Raw genomic sequence first — 21,631 nt, 5'->3', positions numbered from 1 at the left:
CACTCCCATATGCTAGTTCTTTGTGATCTTGATTGTCTTCTGTCTAGGACCATCAGGGTTGGCATAGCAACTGGGCAGGGCTCCTGTGGATGTGCTGGGATGGTGAAGGGATTATGGCTGCCCTGTATCAAACCTTCCCCATTTTGTAGTCCTTCCTTCATGGAGTAAAATAAAAGTGGAACAGTGCAAAACCGATGTATGGTTGATTTTCTATGAATTTATAACAGAAGCATAGCGTATGTAGTGTATGAGTGTGAGTGTGTGTGAAGTTTGTACAAACTGAATGATTGGGGTGGGGGGGTTCCTGCTACAGTTCCGAAACAGAAGGGGATAAAGAAGCAGATGGGCAACTGAGCTTTCAGGGCCAGAGACTGGTCGCTAAGGGGCAATGGGATTGTTAGACCCTGATAGGCTGGATATAAATGTATATACTGGATATAATATACTGGATATATATATTTACTGGATATAAATGAAAATTGGCTGGGTCTGTAGTGAGATGCAGGGCTACATCAACTCCATATTGGTTAAAGCTGATGACACAAGAAATCTGGAAATTTTATGAGAATGACGGGATAGCCTCATCTGCATTTTGGTGAATATTTATGACCTCTTTTTGATAACATCTGACCATTTTCTGAAGGTATCTGTCTGGGTGATTGCCCAGTGAGCACTACTGGAACATTTTCAAATAGTGCTATAATGTCGATCTCAGTCTTTTCCCAAGCTGAATTTGAAAGAAGCACAGCCTGTAATGATGGTATATGTATCATATCTGTCTTGTCACATAACTGGCAAGTGACAAATGATTTTATAGCCACTTCAGCTTGAGCAGCCATTCCCAGACACCAGTATAAATCTTGTAGGAGCAGTTATGTTCTGTTAGTCCCTTGTGTGCCAAGAACCAAATGCAGGAATTTTGTCTTCAGAGATATTTTAGCAAAAAGCAAAAGTGGCTTTCCTTCCATCACAAATTACTCTTCAAGGAATTTTCTCTGTATATTCTACAACAGAAGCTACCTGTAAGGGCCTATATGTTACAACGTGGAACATAAGGCAGAGTTAACATAATATAAACCCAAGCAAGAAGGCTGCAACAAGGGCAATCCATATTAAATCTATGAAATTTGTAAGGAGAACACAGCTCATATATGTCTTCCTAGGAAGCAGTAGATTTCCAGAAAGGATATCAGGGCAGGGTTCCAGAAGCTGGTAAACAGTTGGGATCAGGAACTTGAGGCTAATAGGCAACATCATGAAGTTGTATTAGAAGGGATTAAAAGGGGTTTGTGCAAGGCAAGTAGCAATCATAAATAATTGAGTCAGACTATATAATGAGCAACTCCACATTAACTATCTGTTGCTGAGGTGCACCTCTTCAAATAGAAGGTGAAGGATGTTCAAATGCTATCATAGAATCATAGAACTGTAGAGTTGGAAGAGACCCTGAGGGTCATCTAGTCCAACCCCCAGCAATACAGGAATCTCAACTAAATCAAATCCCCCACCTCTATGCCTTGGTCTGAGTTCAGGAACCTGAGACACAATTGGAATCAGGGTCAGGAATACCCTGCCTCCATCCTTTACTAGTGACTTGGAAACTGATCCCTTGGAGGCAGTATTAGAAAAGCCCACGCATTCCAAGGGCTATAATCATTCCATCTGTGGAAGGTAGCCAACCGTTAGACTCAAACCTTGAACTCAGGAATGCAGGCTGCCTTCTATTTACACATTTCACTGTGATCAGTCTGTATACAGGAGGCTAACCTTCCAGCGGGGGAGCAGTTTAGTTTTCCAGTACATTCATGTATTAGTATACCCAATATCAACAAAAAATTCGGACGGAGATTCCAACATGAAGTCCTTGAATTCATAAGCAGAAGAGAAATGGTGTAATTTGGGCTGTTGTTGTTATTTGATTATGGTTTTATATTCCGATTTTATCCTATGAACCGCCCTGAGACCTGTGGGCATATGGCAGTATATAAAGTCAGCAATCAATCAATAATTTGGACTCAAGAAACCACGGGCATTTCTAGTTCACCTGCAAAAATAGCTGTACCCCTTTGGGCATTAATTTATACTCTTATACTTCCTATCCCTATTAATCATCAGTTGTTGATAGATGGGATTGGTTCAGATGCATACTGACTGGGTTTTGTTCATTTTATTGGATTCTGTATCCAGTTGTGCTCTGTAGATTACTGTGTCACCAACAGATCTAGTTAGCAATAAAATCCTCTCCTCTTTTGTATTAATGGTGCATTTACATGACCAATTGCATAACCACTTAGATTATCTCTTGCATTTATTAATGTTGCTGTATATTACTTAGAGACATTGTAATTAAGCAGTACTGAAATTATCAAAATAAGTAAATAAATAGACCACCTGGGTGATCATTTCATATATCTTATAAAGTGGACTCTGGTCCAGAAAAGCATTTGTCACAACCAATGTGTTACCCTTTAAGATGCAATGGGACTCTTAGTTGTGCATTAGCAAACCTGGAGACTGAACAGATCTCCAAAGAAGATGGATATGGGAATATATTATTTCTTCACTGGCAAATCGCCAGCAATGGGACCTACAATTGTCTTCAATATTCCAAAATGCCATGTTGGCCTTTTATCTTTATGACTTCATCAGAAAATATCCCAACCTTCTTAGAATTTGAACTAGGATTCTATTAGGACTCCTTCAGATAAAGCAATGATAATGTAGTTCTCTATTTCCACAGAACCAAAAGGAATGCTAACAGGTAAGCATGTAACAATTATTTTGTTACTTAAACTTGAGTTTTATCCAGATGTAGATAAATGTCAGAGATAGTTATATTTTTAAATACATACTTTTCATTTTTTTAAAGGATCTGTCCATTTAAATGGAGATATAATTTGAAACAAAGTAAGAACCAGAGCTAAATTGTTAAGTGTGTGAATTCTTCCAGCTACCACAGACTATTATTACATGTGGATTCTTGTAACAGATGCAGCAGATACAATGGCATCAGATGGTCTGAAAATTCCATATGTGGTTGTGTGATCTTGACCACAGGAAATGCGAGAGCAAAGACTAAAATAATTGTTCTGTAAACTAGACTAGACTTACAAAACTTGTGGCCCATCAAAATGAATTCAGACCACCACTAGCATTTGGCAGGCTTAAAAATCCTGTTTTCTGGTCAAAAACTGGAGATTTATTGAGAACCTTGGTGGTTACAAGTTCTGCTACTCTGAAACATAATGAAAGAGTGATTTTTAGCAAACAGTATGGATTGATATGAAGACCAAATACCAGCTTCTTTTCCTTTCAATGGTAGTAGGAGAATTTGGTTGGCATAATATTCCAGGGCTTCAGTCATAATTTTGACCTATCCCTGTGTGAAAGAATCAGAGTGAAACAAAGTCATAGTCTACAAAGAAATGTAGACTAAAAGAAAGTGCTCTACATGGGTTTGCAATTGTTTAGCAATAATTGAGAAGATTTTGGGTGCTCCCAGGTGTGTGTGCACTGTGGGATCAGTGCTGCTTCTACAGCACTTGGGTACGGCCTCGGCCCAGTATACCTGAATGAGCGTCTCCACTCCCATTGTTCAATCCGGACACTGAGGTCTCCAGCACCAAGGGCCTTCTGCCGGTTCCCTCACTGCAAGAAGTGAAAGTTACAGGGAACCAGGCAGAGGGCCTTCTTGGTTGTGGTGCCTGCCTTGTGGAACGCCCTCCCACCAGATGTCAAAGACAACAACAACTACCAGACTTTTAGAAGACATCTGAAGGCAGCCCTGTTTAGGGAAGTTTTTTAATGTTTGAAGTTTTATTCTGTTTAATATTTTGTTGGGAGCTGCCCAGAGTGGCTGGGGAAACCCTGTCAGATGGACAGGCTATAAATAATAAAAAACTTCTGTGTATCTGAAGAAGTGTGCATGTACACGAAAGCTCATACCAAGAACTGACTTAGTTGGTCTTTAAGGTGCTACCGGAAGGAATTTGTTTTATTATTATTATTATTATTATTATTATTATTATTATTAATTTATTACATGCAGACTTTTTGCACTGCCCACATAATATCATTGTCATAGAAATGCCAGCCCATACCCCCACCCCACCCCACCCCACCCCACCCCACCCCAATTTAATTTGGATTTGCACTTTCCATGGAAAATATGAAAAGTTAAAATAAAAACTGTGGTCGGTAACTTGTTTGTGATTTCCGAGCAACCTAAGCCTCCATCTGAGAGCATTCCCATCAGGTTGTATCATGCAATGTCGAAGACTACAATATGGTCTCTGAGCCATATTTGCCTGCAGTTATGTGATGGGTGTATTGGGTGACCCAGCCCACACATGGATTCAACCATAGTGATCCATCAGGGATTTATACAGCATTATGATTCATGCTGCCACTTAAAGAGAATTGCTAATAAATTTCTGGGGCTATATTACTAGATCATTTCCTTGCTTATTTATACATTCTATGCCATCAATGTGTGTGGTGCCTTATATATATATCTGAGCCCAGGAACCTTATAAATTTAATGAGCCACATCATATTATATCATCTATGTATTTGTGCTGTGACATATTATGTAGAGATGACCCTAGGATCTTGCCCTTACACAGGATAGAGTAGAACACATCACATCTGTGGAGTCAAGATACAAAATCCTCTAGGGAACAGGTTGAAAATTCAGTGATCTCAGTAAACATGAAAGCTGGACACATAATTATAAAATAAGATAAAAGTTGGCAATGACAATTGCCAGGCACTACTCCTAGGAAATATAATGAAATGCTAGTGCATGCAGTAAGGAACAATTGATCGGACAGCAGCATCTCCAAAGCAGGTGGCTAGAGGTTATAATGGATAAGATAACAAACTGAACATATGCCAATAGTGAAGTTGTAGTTCAAAGTATTAAAGCCAGTGGGAGCATTTTCCCCCCAGCTTGGTGTCATCAGTAATCTTCACTGCCCAACATTAATTAAACTACTCCCAGTACAGATCTTTAGGGACCTCCCCACTACTTCTCTCTCTCTTTACTTTTATCCATTGTGAAAGTGGTCTGCTAAATTCCATGTTCTGCTTTCTGTTTCAAAACTTGTTAACTTGTATATAAGCAGACCTCACCATTTATGCTGTGGCTTCTCAGTTTTCTTAGGTGTGTTTAGTGAGGGATTTTATCAAAGGTTTTTGAAAGTACATAACCTTCAACTGTATAAATATTGTATATCACACCTCTAGTGGAAATCGGCAAATTAGCTGCAAACATATCTGAAAGTTCAGGTCAGGTAGCCTTTGCTAATCAGCAGTTTGGACAGTACTGTGTTAAGAAGTTGTAGGCCTGAGCAGAAAGATGATATACCGCTTTGGAAGTGAGATGAAAAAGCTGCCAGCCCAAACCTATTTTTGGTATTTGACTTACATACTTATGTATTTCCTATAAGCTCTCTTCCCATTCTATCTGCCTGAGACCCACATTCAGAAAACGTCTGAGACTTGCTGGAAGAAACTAGTGTTGCTAAAGTTTCTACATTTCCCATTGACTCTTTGGAAGTTACTCTGAGCCAAGAATATACTTTTGTTTGGAAATATCCATCTGCTTAGGACCTATTTGTTTGTTTGTTTGTTTGTTTTGGGGGGTGTTTCTTTTCTTCACTATGATATAATTTCACTCAACCTTTACTTTCAGTCCGCAATGGTCTTTTTTTTTGTCTCCTGCCACCCCTGGTTCCTCTTCTTGCTTCTCGTCTCTTTGTGGTTCCAGCTTCATTTCCCACAGTAGGTTCATCCCCTGCTCCAAAGATGTTATTTTGTACCATTTTCTTGCCCATTGAAAATTCAGAGTTACTGGGTAGCCCCAGCTATGAGTAATTCCGGCATTTTTCAATGCTGCAGTACAGGGTTTCACGCTCCTTCTCCACCTTATAGTTTCTAGGCATAAGTCATTGAACACTTGAATTGGTACTGATTTGTACATCAGCTGGTCGGCGATCTGTCTTGTTGCTCTCATAATTTCCCTCCCTTATAATAACTTGCAAAACTCCTGATATATTTCTAGGTGTCAAGCCCCTTCTTCTGTAGGTGACTGTGAATCCGTTCTATGGCCACTTCTTTCTATTGAGCTTCAGGAACTATCTCTTCCAAACACCTCATCATATTCTCACAAAGAGTTTTGGGGGTTCTCACCTGATGCTTCAACAAAGCCATGCAGGTGGGCATTAACCCTGCGCTCCCGATCTTGGATATCGATCATTCTCAGATCCCATTGCTCAATTTTCACATTATGTTGCTTTATCTTTTCATCATTGTTTTCTACTCTCTCTTGGATTTGGCCCATCTTAGCTTCTACTCTATATATTCTTACTTTGATATCTGAAATTGCTTTGTCCATTTGAGTGGCAATGTCTGTCACTATCTGGTTTCTGAGAATCTTGTTACCTTTCTGCATCACTTCTTGTGTTGTATCCAAGCTATCTACTGGTTCTTGATGCCTTTTTTCTTAGATTTTACCCCTAACTTTTCCATGCTCCTTCTCTGAGTTCCATTTCCATTTTTCCCATTTTTGTAAATTTAAAATAGAAAGTCACAGTGTGCAAAGGGACTCATATATTTTTATATGCTCTCTGGACCACTCAGGATTGAGCCTTAATTGTGCCTGTTGGCAAACATCAGGATAACTGCTCTTCTTTTTATATTCTTAAGTAGACCCAGTAGGCTCAGAGAAGAACCACATTTTTTCTTTGTCAAGCATGAACTGAACAATTATCAAATTCACTTTTATTCAGAAAGCTCTATGAAAACATTTAAAAAAATTCTCAGCTCAGATGCTGATAGCCTTCCATCTGTCACATGGAGCTGCTAAGAAGGATTAGGAAATAAAACTAATTTACTGGAATTAAAATGAATTTAATTCGTGCCTGGCAAGGAATTCTGAATGTGAACAGGAAACGTTGGTTTCAACGTCAGTAGAAAAAGCAGTAACTCTGAAATTGCAGATACTATTGAACAAGGACTCTTAAAGGTATGGTTATGCTTCTTTTGTACTTCTTTCACCCGATGAAAATGCTTGTTTTCAATTGGGTACACCTTGAATGACACACATCTCTGGCAATTATTCTGTGTCATTTATAGTGATCCAGCTATTTTCAGCAATGATTTGGGGCTGCCAAACATGTTGCAAAAATTCAAAGGCTACGCTTGCCTTGCTTCATTAGATGCATGCTGCATGCCCAGAGCACCTGAGGCAATTAAGCATCTGTGCCCATTTATTCTTCCAGGCTTTCCAAAACTTTTCTTTGAACATTTTTACATTTCCCTCTCCTCCCAGTTCTGGTCTCAGAAGCATTCTGTCGTTAGTCCTCAAGTCCCTTAGCACAGGATAATGTTGCTCTGTTCACAGTGCGGAGGATTCCAAATGGTTCTTTGCAAATTGAGTGTAATACTGAAGGACAGGCTGTATTGGTTCCAAAAGACTTTTTTGTTCATCTGTGTGCTAAAGCCTCTGTTTGCAAATGGCACATTTTGTCAACACTGAAAACATTCACAGCACAGAAGTACAGAGCTCCCAGATTACACGTCCACATCTACATGTGTGCATAATATTGTGAATTTCAGTGGCCAGCATTTCACATGCTGATGCAATGAGATGATATTTACCACATCATTAGGAAACACTAAAGTTCAAACAATAAGATTTAGTATTTATATGGAGATTTAGAGTGCTGAACGAGATCTGCAAAATAGGTCAGTAATGTTATTGCTGTATTGCAAAAGGAAAGACTATGGTGTAGAATGGGACAGGGCAAAGTCAAATGGATTTGGCAACAATTTTTAATCCAGTATAGGGAACACAGTCTGTTAGCCAGATGCTAGACTCAGGGCTGGCCCTACCATTAGGCAAAGTGAGGTGACTGCCTCAGGTCATAGATCCTGGGGGACAGCAGAAGGAACTTCTTGTCTGTTTATAAACTCATTGGCCATTCCTGTCTGTTGGAGGACCAAGCAGTTAATGCTAACCTTTACTGTCCTGCCACCCTAGGTCTACTCAAGCATGCTATCATGCCTCCAGTGTTTTCATCTTTTGTATATTGTTCTGTATTTTTTAAATGTTAAGCTATGCATACATTTTTCAAAATAAATATTTGTAACAATGTTGTAGGTCTTAAGAAAGTGAACTATGACCAGTTGGACGTGTTATTGAGCATCAAGGGTCTTCAGAGATGGTAAGTTATCCAGTGAGTTTTGAGGAAGATGTTAACTGAAGCTCTCATTATGAAAGCAAAAATATAGTTTGATATGGAAGGTCTGTGTAAAAACAGAACTGTTAAAATGGGGTGGGAGAGAGATAATTGTGTGTTTATAACTACATTCAGATATACATGAATTAATATAGCTTCTTCTTTTTACTTGGGTGATTTTTTTCTCTTATCCCCCACCCCATCATACTGAACACAATGTTGAAGCTATGTACTGTGGCCAGCCGGATGCTGGGGTCTTCTCTGTATCTATGAGCAGTGGCATCACAACGGGGGGTGGTGGTGCACGGTGCACCCGGGGTTCCATGTCTGTGAGGGTGACAAGAAGTCACCCTGCAGGGGCTCGTGGCAGTGCGAACAGCCACTGTGCCGCCACAGCTGCATGTGGAGGATGCCCCGCACCGCACATGCGCCCTATGTAGTGATGCCCGCACTGGGTGTCACGATGCCTTCCTTCGCCCCTGTCTATGAGGTCTTAGGCCTCATCTGCACAACACAGTCAAAGTAGTTTCATACCATTTTAAACAGTTATGGCTTCCCTTAAAGAATCCTGGGAAATGTCAGTTATTAAGGGTGTTAAGAATTGTAGCCCCACACAGAGCTACAATCCCCACCCCCAGTGATTTAACAATCCATCCCTCTTCCCAGAGGACTCTGGGAATTGTGTCTCTGTTACATACACAGCATGCATCCATTTTAAATTTACAATATGGCTAGCATGGAACATTCAAAGACAATATTCACTGGGGAAATGGCACCTTCCTCCACTGCTGTGTTCTCAGTCCAGTTTGGAGTTCTCTATGGCTGCTGTTTGTTTAAAAAAAATTAAAGAACTCTCAATGTCTTCTCTAGTTTGGTCTTAGTCTGTTTTCTGGCCATTGGTTTAACAAGCAGCAGCATCAACATGAAGGCTGGCATTGAGTGTTTGAGGCTGCTTATCAAAGGCCTCAATGTGGCACAATTCGATTGAAATGTCTTGAAGGGAGGCACAAACCCAGTAAGCTACATTGTTTGCTAAAAGCAACCACTCAAATGGAAACTGGAGATTTTAAGCACTTTGTGATGAGTAGCCTGCACAGATCATCGAGGAATGTGGCTAGGAATGAGAAAGCCTGAACATTTTCAGATCGATCAATCAAGACAAGTCTGAAGAAGATTAGTGCACTGGATCTCTTTTAAAAGGATGTGGTCTGTTGCTTTGTTCTGACACAGCTTTCCCCTCAGGCTGCAAGCACAAAGCTTGACAGTTTGCTTGAAATTTCTGAAGCCCAAGGAGATAGGTCTTCCTGAAATGCTGTAGATGCAAATACATACACACAGCTAATTCTCCCTGGCCCAAGTAGGACTAATTAAGCTAGCTAGCCCTGGTGACTGTCTAATGCTTATTAGATGGATTTTCCCCAAAATGATTTTGAATTTTATTGTTATTCATGTTTTTATACTGTATTTTATGCTGCTTCTACAATTAAGTGTTTTAAATTTGTTGTTAGTCACCCTGAGCCCGGTTTTCTGAACTGGGAAGGGTGGGGTACAAATAAAATTATTATTATTATTATTATTATTATTATTATTGTTATTATTATTAATCAATGGCAAGGGACTTGGGGTAACAAATGCATCCATTCTGTTCATGCTTCTATGGAAATAGGACTAGTTTTGATTATTTACAGAGAAGGTTCCTACACCTGTGTAGATTAATAGAAACCTTCTGCTGCACTGATTGGCTGTTGAATAGAACAGCCAAAAGCTCTTTGGTGGATACATAGGAATCAAGGTCTTTTTGCTGCCCCCCCCCCAAAATATTTGAGGGGCCACCCACCAAAGTTGATGGGCATTGCCATTCAAATGGGGGGGTGTCATTTCTTTGGGTCAATTATGCAGGGTGGGGCTTACCTGCCACCACCCCCTTATTTTATTCAAGTTGGCATCTCTGGGTGGATACATGGTTCGGGCTTCTTTTTCTTCATGAGAGATGAAAGTGTACCCACACACAAACCCTGCTAATCTGTAAACACTGCTTCTTCTTCTTCTTTTTTATTAAAAAAAAATAAAGCCTTCCCCAATTTAGTGCATTTTTGGATTACAACTCCCGTAATCCCCAACAGTAGCCATGCTGGATGGGGTTGATCAGAGTTGCAGTCCAAAACATCTGGAGGGCACCAGGTTGAGGAGCACTGACCTACAGTATATCTATTCAAACAACCTAACTTGAATTGCACGCAGTGCCTTCAGGCCCAGGAAGGGAATGCTTATTAAGAACATGGATACAGTAAGTTCAATGGGCATTGAAACATGGAGGTACACATGTGTCTAGATTTGACTCTGCATCAGCTGCACACAAATACACTTCCCGCCCCCTGTGTACAGATCTCCTTTGCCAAATGGTGGTGTAAATAGTCCACATGAGAAACCTCCCAAATACTGAACCTGGTCAAAAACTAATTTCGAAAGTACAGTCGTACTTTGGATCCTGAACGCCTTGTGAGTCTAACGTTTTGGCTCCCAGATGCTGCAAACCCGGAAGTTAGTGTTCCGGTTTCTGAATGTTCTTTGGAACCCGAATGTCCGTCGTGGCTTCTGCAACTTCCAATTGGTTGCAGGAGCTTCCTGCAGCCAATCGGAAGCTGTGCCTTGGTTTCCAAACATTTTGGAAGTTGAACGAACTTCCAGAACAGATTCCGTTCACCTTCCTAGGTACCACTGTAAAATAATACTATGATAAGTTGATGTCCTGATGCCTTATGCAAATTGTACCATATTTCCTGGAATATATAGGATGCACTATTCTTGGACAATGGTGAACAAGAGTAGTAAACTGTTTCTGTGGTGTAGATTTCCATGGTACGAGCCAGGCTAACACTTCATTTCCCTTGATGTGATCCCTAGTTCTAGATCAGTTCATATTTCATGTAACTCCATCTTCCAGTGATCCATTTGTTCTAGCATTATCTGGAATATACATTCACTTGGAAGATAATAACTCAAGAGAGCTCTTTGGTATAATCAATCAACTGCTTGGGGCCCCCTCCAAAATGGTTGCCTGACCTGCTAGAAAGTCAGCTGTAACTATGATGAGATGCTTTCACAAATACATCCCCTCTGTAATCATGTTAGCAACAAACTTGATTTCTGAGTTGACATGACCCTTTGATAAATCATTGCCTCAACAGAGCTACAAGGAATTACCTGTGGTGCAAATGTCTGTCTATGGAGTTTGAATTTAAAAACTGACTTAAAAATCACAGTGAGGTAGATGGGCTGAAGGATGTAAGCCTGAATAATTTATTGATGGCATAACCTTTGAATTCAGGACATTTCAGAACTGCATTTCTGCATAATTAAGGGCAATTTTCTTCAAGATAGAACATAATTAAAGAGGAAAATTCACTTGGGGTATATTTAGATGATGGTGACATTAGTTAGACGCATATCAGACTGCACCTGCTGCCTTTTCTAATATGGAAGGCAGAGATTTACATTTTTCTCAGGCCCTAAGAGAAAGCTAAAACATTTAAAGGTGATAGAAGATATTGCCAACTTTTATTAATCCGAGAAACTGTACAAACAAAACGAAATGGACGAAAAATGTAAAGCCAGAACTCTTGCTTCAATTTCTCACTTCTGGCATGTTTCTGAAACATAACAACATTCTCTTTCTATTTTGTATGGTAAGAGACATGTAACACCAAACCCAGATCATATATATAAATTAGACCAAGGATGGGGAATATTATTGAGACTGAGGGGCACCTTATCATGGGAATGTTCTCTCTCTCTGTGTGGCATTCCAGTTGCTGGAAGGGCAGAGGCAAAATTAGTCAAAATTGCTAACATAGGATTGCACTCTACCCAAAGGAAGCATTGGGAAAGGTTAATCGGTGTACCTTTTGCTCTACTTTAACCCCCTCAGCTTATGATTTTGAAAAAGTACTCAAACTGACTAATCACTTGTTCCAAAGTGGAGGAGTAATTTGCAGGAGAATATGTCCCAATCTTTGTATGGGGTCTCAATGTTGAGCAGATTGACGAATGGAGAAGCAGGGGGGCAGAGCCCTCCAAGTGTTACTAAATGAATTCACACAATCATAAAGTTTTGCTCTACTAATTTCTGAGCTAACCAAAAAGGCTCTGAACGTTGCCCCAGCTGTTGTTAAATTTAGAACCACTAAATTGGGGAAATGACTAGTCACAATTCTTTTAGCTAATATGCTTCCATCACTCTATTTTTTGTTTTATTTAATACAGCTTCTCATTTAAATGCTTCATTGTTTTTATTTTGACAGTCATATTGCTTGGTATAAATTGTTTTATGTTTGTGATCTTTAAAGGTAAAGGTAAAGGGATCCCTGACCATTAGGTCCAGTCGTGGCCGTCTCTGGGGTTGCGGCGCTCATCTCGCTTTATTGGCTGAGGGAGCCGGCGTACAGCTTCTGGGTCATGTGGCCAGCATGACTAAGCCGCTTCTGGCGAACCAGAGCAGCGCACAGAAATGCCTTTTACCTTCCCACCGGAGCGGTACCTATTTACCTACTTGCACTTTGACGTGCTTTCAAACTGCTAGGTTGGCAGGAGCTGGGACCAAGCAATGGGAGCTCACTCTGTTGCGGGGATTCAAACCGCCAACCTTCTGATCAGCAAGTCTTAGGCTCTGTGGTTTAACGCACAGCGCCACCCGCGTCCCCTTGTGATCTTTAAGATGTATCTAATTTGACAGGGGTATTGCCCTGGTTTTATGCTGATAGTTTTTTAGGCTGTATCTAATCTTAGTTATTCTTGATTGAGTGAAGCAAGGCCTTTCATTTAACTAGCCTGTTGTGATGCTGTTGTAATTGGATTGCAAACCAATAAGCAGTATGCACAACAGAATAGTTTAATAACTCCATTTAAATACAAGATATTGGAATGAAATGTGGCAATGCATTCAGGATACCATGCTCTCTTACAAATTCAAATGTCAGATTTCTTTCACACTCAATACCAGGTTGAGACTCATGCCCATTTTCAAAGTGGGGCAGGAGGAAAAATTGAAAGTGCAATGTGAGAGACTGAAGATTGCCACATCAAGACAGCTGAATGAGACTCGCTGTTTATGCTCAAAACAACATGCTTTAAGCATGAACCTCAGCTCAACTTACACATCCATTTTCAAGGCTGACAGAAAAGGTGCAAAACACAATGTAGTGTGATGTGTCCCTTTGAAGATTGTGACACCGGAATGAAAGCTGGGGTGCATGTTCAAGGCAATTTTACTTTTCGCGGAACCCACACTCATTCTCAAGGAAGCTGAACACATGCAAAACACAGTGCAATGTAATTTGCTTGAAGACCGATACACTGGAGTGAAAAAATGGAATCTACATTCAGAACAGCATGCTGTAATTTAACCCCCTCCATCCATTTTAAGAACAGTTTTTTGAGAACTTGCCATATCAAAGAAAAACAAGCCAAGAAACCTTTAGAACTTGGAACATATGCACCTATACATTTGGGCTGCAGGAATCATAAGAGCAAAACAAGCAGACAACTGAAAACAAATGTACAGTCCATGGCACATGGATTCAAAAGAGATTGTAGCATGACACCTGAAGAACTGCCTTTCAAGTACTAGTCATTATTGCACTATTACAGTGGTACTTCAGGTTAAGTACTTAATTCGTTCTGGAGGTCTGTACTTAACCTGAAACTGTTCTTAACTTGAAGCACCACTTTAGCTAAGGGGCCTCCTGCTGCCGCCGTGCCACTGGAGCACGATTTCTGTTCTCATCCTGAAGCAAAGTTCTTAACCTGAAGCACTATTTCTGGGTTAGCGGAGTCTTTAACCTGAAGCATATGTAACCTGAGGTACCACTGTATATGAAGCTTCATATAGACGGCTGGCCCTTTCATGAGGCAAATGGAGGCAATTGCTTCAGGTGGCAAGTATGGGCAGTGGAAATCTCCTTGTACTACTTGCCTTCACTACCTGGTCCTGCCATTTCCCACCTGCTGCCCCCTAAAGTTTAGGCAGCATTTTTAGTCAAAGTGGCAAACCATGAAGTGGCTCAGACACTCTCATGAAGCCCACAGAACTCAGTCTGGCGTAATTCTGAGTAGGCAAGCATAGGATTGTGATTTTAGGCACTGCTGTATTTGCTTGTCATTGGTGTGGATGATGGTTGACTCAATGACCAGCACAACCTTAAACCACCTTCGGGTAGTAAGCAGGATGTTGGATCATGTCAGCTGAACCTTATACTAGCTGAAGTACAAGCCTGGGACAAGTAACAGCATTGCCTAGAACTTTACTGCTGAACAAAATAATCACTGTTTCCCTATTTCTCCTTAGGGATAATCCTTATACCACTGAAGATGCTCATCGAAAGTTCTTGGAAACTTATCCCAAAATATTCATTAAAGAAAAGGCCATATTGCCAGGGATTCCTGAAAAAAGAACAAAAGGGTAATTCATATTTTAAACAATTCTGTATTTCATGTGAAAAAAAGTAAAGGCTAGGTAAGCCGACGAGGATATGAGGTCAGTCATCGCCACCACATGCCACAGACTAGCTGTGGAACACAAAGATTAGTAGCTAGTGGTAAATTCATTTTCTGCTTGAGCAGAAACATCTGTTTGTTGCTTCAAAATGCATTTGTCCTGCCTTACAGAAAGTGATTGGTTGCATGCACCCTGATCATAGTCCAAGTGCGCTGCAATTTTCTGAAAAGGATAATGATGGCAAATGTTTTTCTTCAGCGCTGGCTAAAATTCAATCCATGGATAGTGGTTGTTCTATAGCCATATGTACTTTTTGTTATCCAAATTAATGAAATCTTCCATATTGCTGGCTTTTAGATTCTCCTGCAGTGCAACTGAGTGTAGGAGAAAACAAAAAGCTGAAGACAATGTGCAATTTAGAAGGAGTAGTTGTTCATGCCACTTCTAGAAGCTTTTACGGGGTTTAGAGAGTGTCACCTTTTCCAACTAACTTTCTATGGGGGATTTGGGGGGGAGGGGCATTGTCCAATGCAGAACATCTGCTCCACAAGCAGCAGGTCCCAGATTCAATCCCAGGCATCTCTAGGTACTGTTGGGAGTGCCGCCTGCCTGAAACCCTGGAGAGCCATTTCTAGTAGATGTCAGCAGTACAGAGCCAAATAGGCCAGTGGTCTGACTCAGTATAAAGCAGATTCCTGTGCTTCTAAATTTAATGTAAAGCAACATTCCATGTAAGGTTGGGAAAAACTTCTGAGGAAAAACAAACCACCTGAGGAATTTTGAGGGGACCCAAACATGTTTAAATCATGTAATTATTGAAGCCATTGCGGTATCTGGCCTGAAGTGAAAATGAGATGAGAATTTAGACATTCCTTCTCAAGTGAGGCAACTGAGCAATCTCAGGAGAACCCAGAAGAGTTCCTATGAGACTACTTGCAGTGTAGTGTGGTGTTGGGGATGCTGCAGCTGGGAATGAAGGATACAGAAAATGTGGACCAGAAATTGAGAGCAGAAATTGCTCTAGTTTTGGGCTTCTTTACTTTGGGGACTTAATTCATGTTATTACATTTCATTAAATAGTTGTGTGATATTGAAGCATTAGACATGAATTATACAACTGCACATCATAGTGAAGCATTTCCAGGATTGCCAAGAGCTAATCTGCTCATTGGGACGCTTTCTTCCCCTTTCTTCTCATCACTTTTGGGCTCCTCTTTCTTTTGCCTCATTTAACCCACCAATAACATATCCAATGCATCCAGTGACTGCCTACAGCAAGGATGGGGAACCTGTGCCCCTCCAGTTGCTGTTGGGCTAAATCTTCCACCATCCCTGACCATTAGGCATGTTGGTTGGAGCTAAAGGGAACCATAACATTTAGGGATTAACACATTTGGCTATCTCTGATCTAACTTCATGATAGATCTAACTGAATATGCCAGGGAGTAAAGTTTGGCCCCTTTGCTTGCAGAAATTGTGCTCTGCCACGGTCCTCCCTGACTTTAGTCTACCCTGTGTAGCTACATCGAAATCTGCCTCCCATGTCCTTCTCCCATACTTATCTCTATCCTGCTTATATTCTCTACATCAGGCACCCCCAACCTGCGACCCTCCAGATGTTTTGTCCTACAACTCCCATGATCCCTAGCTAACAGGACCAGTGGTCAGGGATGATGGGAATTGTAGTCCAAAACATCTGGAGGGTCAAAGGTTCAGGATGCCTGCTCTACATTGACTGGTGGCAATCCATGTTATAAGCAGAGTGGAAAGCTGGTCGGGCTTGGGGGAGTGATCATTCACACATGTCCTTTGTGATGTTAATGGATGGGAAGCTCCGATGAGCCAGAAAGATTCAGAAGGAAAGAGGAAGAATGGGAAGCAGGATGTGGAAGATGTATTTTACATAATTTTGGTGTGTGCAGAGGTGGAACTCTAGCTTTGGCTGCATACTGCTAGTTTCCATTTAATCACTAAGCCTTGATAATATGAGGATTGCTGACTACTCTCTTTTACTTGGCAATTGTCTGGCTCATCTGGCAGAAGAACTTTGTCAAAACTAGGTGCTGATCTCAGGAAGTTATCTTTCACTTCCTTATAGACTCAGAGCTCAGCTGTGATGGGTCATTAATAATAATAATAATAATAAAAAAAATAAAAATAAAAAAATAAGTGTCCGCTGCATGCAATTGCAGGGGGAGAGCACCCATCCCTATGTGTGTGCATTCCTCACACATGACAATCTATATATGCCCTATGCTATAGAAGTTCTATTTGTCTAGGTAATTTTACAGTTGGCAGTCTTATAACACAAGATGAAATATGCCAGGAGGACAGCAAACTGCAACGAAAGAGCTCAGGTGCAACAGTGGTTAGGTTGCAATTCAGCTCTAATAGTGGTAAAATGCCTCCCAAAAGAGGTAGGTATGATAAATCTGGTGATGCCATTGTAAATTTCATTTTTACTTTCAGGTCCTTGGGGGGGAAATCAAGGAGGGTTATATATTTGCCACCACTCACATTGGTCAATATTATTCAGCAAACAGGAATACTTTGGAAGAAGATGATTACACAACAATATGACCTTTCTTTCCTGGGAATTTATCATTTAAAGTTTAATCTAGCCCAGTGTTTACAGAGATAGGATTTCTAGGTTACAGTGGACAGAAAGTCAATCTCTTTGCTTTCAGGAAAGCATTCAGTAAATTACGGCACTTAAAATTTTCTTCTCCTTATTTTTTAACAGAAACGTAAGTTTTACAGATCAGCAAATTGCCCAATCTTTAAATGGGTGAAATATTTTAGCAGCTTAGACTTTCTTCCTTGCTGATGCGCCAAAATTCTTATTTTAATAGATACTTTGAATTACTTTTAAGTACCGCTATGCACTCAGAGTAATTTTGCTTACAAGTGAGCTGAGGATCAATGCAATCAGCTAATAAGATTATACACATTAACTGTAAAGCAATATGCTGTAAGGGAACAAGGCAGATGCATACAAGATTGAATTTATTGCCTGATTCACTGTTGCAGTAATGTTCTGTGGATTTTTTAAATTTTATTTTGCTGGAATTGTGTTTTTCTAAATATATTTTTTGGGGGAGGAGAGAAATGAGACTACATGCACTGAAGGCAAACTGCAGCAGACCATCTGAGAAGAGTCATCTTAATAAACAAAATGTTATCCCATCACCAATGCTACCCTTTTACAGAACTTTACAGTGAAGAAACAGTGCCCTAATGTAGTATTCTGCCCATCCTGGGATGCAGGAGTTTAGCTTGGTACCAGTTTGAGCAGCATGGTTTGTATCAAAGCAGAATGATGGGAAGGGGAGGGAAATACAGTGCTGACCCCAAAGGTTTGCCTCTGTAGTTAGTGCTCCTCTTCAGATTCAGTCAAATGAAACCTTGGTTATGTTGACCTACATACAGCAGTTGCCAATATGGTGCACATGGGAACCAGTGTGCCTCTTAGTACTTCCTATGACACACACAAGGACTCAGTAAATACCGCAATGCTTGAGATATCCTTTGAGTTGGCACACATGTCTTTTCCCTCTCACTATTATCCTTATCAGCTCTGTGAGGTAGGTTAGGCTGAGAGCTGCTGATTGGCCCAAGGTTCTCCAGCAAGTTTCATTAAACCTGGGCTACTCTTCCCATCATCAAGACCTGGAAAGGTGAGGTAGATAACTTCAAGGCTCACAAGCTGGGACTTGTGTTCTGTGATTTTATCGGGTGATGCCATTTTAATCCATACTAAAAGACCAAAGCAAAGGAGAAGCTCATTTTCAACTGGTGTATAATTAATGCTGTTTCAACATGTCCTTTTTACTTGAATTTGCTATTTGATTGCCTATGTGATATTGTATTCAAATGCTTCCTTTTTAAAAAATCCATCTGATAAATTTATTAGTGCTGCAATAGTAGCAAGAGTAACCTGCTAACTCAAAAGTCTACTGCAATAACGTTTTCCTTCATAGCAGATACGAAGGAAACCTACACTTGAATTTTGTGAAATACGTAAATGTTTATGCTGGACCAAAGGAAGAGAAATTGGACTACTGTTAGATGAATTATCGAAAATTATTAGAGATATAAACCTATAAGCCTGCCTTATATTGAGTTAGACTGCCGGTCCATCTAGCCCTGTTGTCTGCTCTGAGGCGCCATCTGCTTTTACATTCAAAGCAATAACATGGCACTTGAATTCTGGGAATTCTGGGAACTATAATTTGCTAAGGGTGCTGAGAGTTGTTATGAGAACCCTGTTCCCTTTACAGAACTATAATTCTCAGAGTTCCCTAGAAAGGGAGTGATTATTAAACTACTCTGAGTTTTGTAGCATTGTGAGGGGAATGGGTGATTGCCTGACAACTCTTAGCAACCTTAACAAATGACAGTTCCCAGGATCCTCTGAGGGATGGCACGACAGTTTGAAGTAGTGTGATACTGCTTTAAATGTATAGTGCAGATGGAGTCAGGCTAGCAGCAGATCTCCAGAAGGGCAGAAATCCCAGGGAATGAATTTAGGACCTTGTGCACACAAAACACACACCCCACCACAGAGATATGGTTCATTCTCCAAAAGGCCAAGTTCCTATTGGTGTTCCACCAGCCTGTGGGGAGATGGGATGTGCGAAATGCCTCTGGAAAAAGGTTGCTAACCATGCCAACATTATTTTGGCTTCCCTCAAAATTCTTCAGATGATTTGCATAAGAAAGAAACACAACATTTGCTTCAGATTTTGCTTTGGGCAAAACCCAGTGATAATGGAGTGATGTGCAGAATGCCTGGAAAGGTTTTGTGTCTCTTACTTAAACTCTTCTGGCTTGCCTCAGAATCCCTCAGAAGTTTTGCCTGAGGAAGAACTCCCAATTTTGCTTTGAATGATTCGTAACATTTCTGTAGCAACCCTTGGTTCCTCACAAATGCCATGGTATAAGCATGTGAGCCTGTTAACCTAATAAATCATGCCCTATTTTCCTAGAAGTTACATGATGAGTTTGCTCTAAATCTAACATTCTGTTTCTCCTTTTTGTCCCTAGGGTACATTCCTGTGAGTTTGGCAAAGGCACTGTACCTAGCAAAGGTTCTCACAACATATCCATCTATTTGAATTTGATTAAAAAATGCCAGAAGTTACGTTCTGGTTCTCCAGAATTCGCAGAGAAGTTGAACATCCTAATAAAGATACTCAGGAAGATGTAAGTATTAAATTCATTCTTGGCCTTCTGCCCTTTCCAGCTCAGTTCTAAGGTCTTTCAAATATACATCATGAACTGGCCTGGAAAGTTAGCAGTGAAACTTATATGGCAGGGATAGGGAAACTGTGGCCCACCAGATGTTGTTGGACTCCAATTCCCATCAGCCTTGGCCAGATTGCCAGTGGTCAGTTGTAGTCCAGAAACATCTGGAGGGCCAACCCTGTTGTAGGGTTGTATATTCTTGTGGATGCATCCTAATCACATTGCTTTGAATGAATTGCTTTGCCCATGCCATCTTCTAGATGATTTGTCTTTAAATTGCGCTGTGCATTTTGAGGCAGGGATCTCAATTCCTAAAGCTAGCAAATGCATTATCATTCCAGCAAAAGAGCTGTGTTTTGTTTTAGGTTAGATTTTAAGTATTAGTAGCTAGCTCTAATCCCCTACCAAGGCAAAGTGCATTTATACAAATTTCTACTTTGTCACCTTTGCTAATTTATGTCACTTTAAATTTCCATGTACATTGAGGGCAATATGTTGTTATTTACAATCAGCCCTATAACTTGAGCAAGAGATGTTCAAAAATGCGTAGTTATAGTTTCAGCCGCAAGGCACTTGCTTGGGTGACACATATACTAAAATTGGAATGATAGTGAGGAGATTAACTTGGTCCTGGTGCAAAGATGACACACAAATTCATAAAGCATCCTATATTTTTATACTGTCTGAGGAGAAAAGCAGTTACCCCAGTGTGTATGCCATGTTCCCATGAGCAATGTTGGTGTGAAGCAGAGCTATGTACCTCCCTTGTGGCTTTTTAGAAGGCTGACAGGGCAACCCTCACAGCAGAGGATCCAAAATTAGATCACCACTGTTTAATGAAGTTAAGCAGCCAAAGTGTGTGGAGAGATCTGATCAGGATTGTGACGCTGGATGATGGACAGTTACCCTTTCCCCCAAGGCCATGGTCCCAAGGAAAGAGCACCCTGAAAGCTATTTGCCCTACAAGGGGGGAGGGCTGCAAATACAGGCATTGTCCTCCTTGTAGGGCGAATAGCAGTTTGGAGGGTGATTTTAACCAGGAAAGTGACACAGGGGCATCAGGTGTTAAATCTCCTAAGTCCTGTTAGATCTCACCATTGCCACAGCTCCTTTTCAATTGTTAAAACGGCCTGTTAGATCTCACCATTGCCACAGCTCCTTTTCAATTGTTAAAACGGCCTCGGTCCAGTATATCTGAAGGAGCGTCTCCTCCCCCATCGTTCTGCCCGGACACTGAGGTCCAGCTCCGAGGGCCTTCTGGCGGTTCCCTCACTGCGAGAGGCCAAGTTACAGGGAACCAGGCAGAGGGCCTTCTCGGTAGTGGCGCCCGCCCTGTGGAACGCCCTCCCATCAGATGTCAAAGCGATAAACAACTACCTGACATTCAGAAGACATCTGAAGGCAGCCCTGTTCAGGGAAGTTTTTAATATGTGACATTTTAGTGTACTTTTCATCTTTGTTGGAAGCCGCCCAGAATGGCTGGGGAAACCCAGCCAGATGGGCGGGGTACAAATAATAAATTATTATTATTATTATTATTATTATTATTATTATTATTATTATTATTATTATTAAAAAGTGGCAGGAGTTTCAGTCACAGGTCTCAAGCCCCAAGAGACATTTTTTATTGTGCAAAGCCTTTGATGGG

The 21,631-nt window shown here is 40.8% G+C and overlaps 1 protein-coding gene across 2 annotated transcripts in view; it reads left to right on the top strand.

Moving 5' to 3' along the window:
• Nucleotides 1-2,681: 2,681 nt before the first annotated feature.
• The window catches only part of CNBD1 (cyclic nucleotide binding domain containing 1), a 147,908-nt gene continuing 128,958 nt past the window's right edge, over nt 2,682-21,631 (top strand). For both annotated transcript variants that reach the window (XR_014159537.1, XM_081874465.1), the window contains exons 1-4: nt 2,682-2,761; nt 8,165-8,228; nt 14,587-14,700; nt 19,783-19,941. Coding sequence is in view for 1 of the 2 variants with exons in the window: in XM_081874465.1 (XP_081730591.1) it covers nt 2,752-2,761; nt 8,165-8,228; nt 14,587-14,700; nt 19,783-19,941 (347 nt within the window). In the remaining variant the exon portion in view is untranslated. The remainder of the gene's footprint in view (nt 2,762-8,164; nt 8,229-14,586; nt 14,701-19,782; nt 19,942-21,631) is intronic.

The sequence above is a fragment of the Podarcis erhardii genome, assembly GCF_964252035.2.
Source record: "Podarcis erhardii genome assembly, chromosome: 8".
Classification (NCBI taxonomy): domain Eukaryota; kingdom Metazoa; phylum Chordata; class Lepidosauria; order Squamata; family Lacertidae; genus Podarcis; species Podarcis erhardii.
Note: the sequence above shows the minus strand (reverse complement) of the source record. Positions and strands in the feature narration are given on the sequence as shown.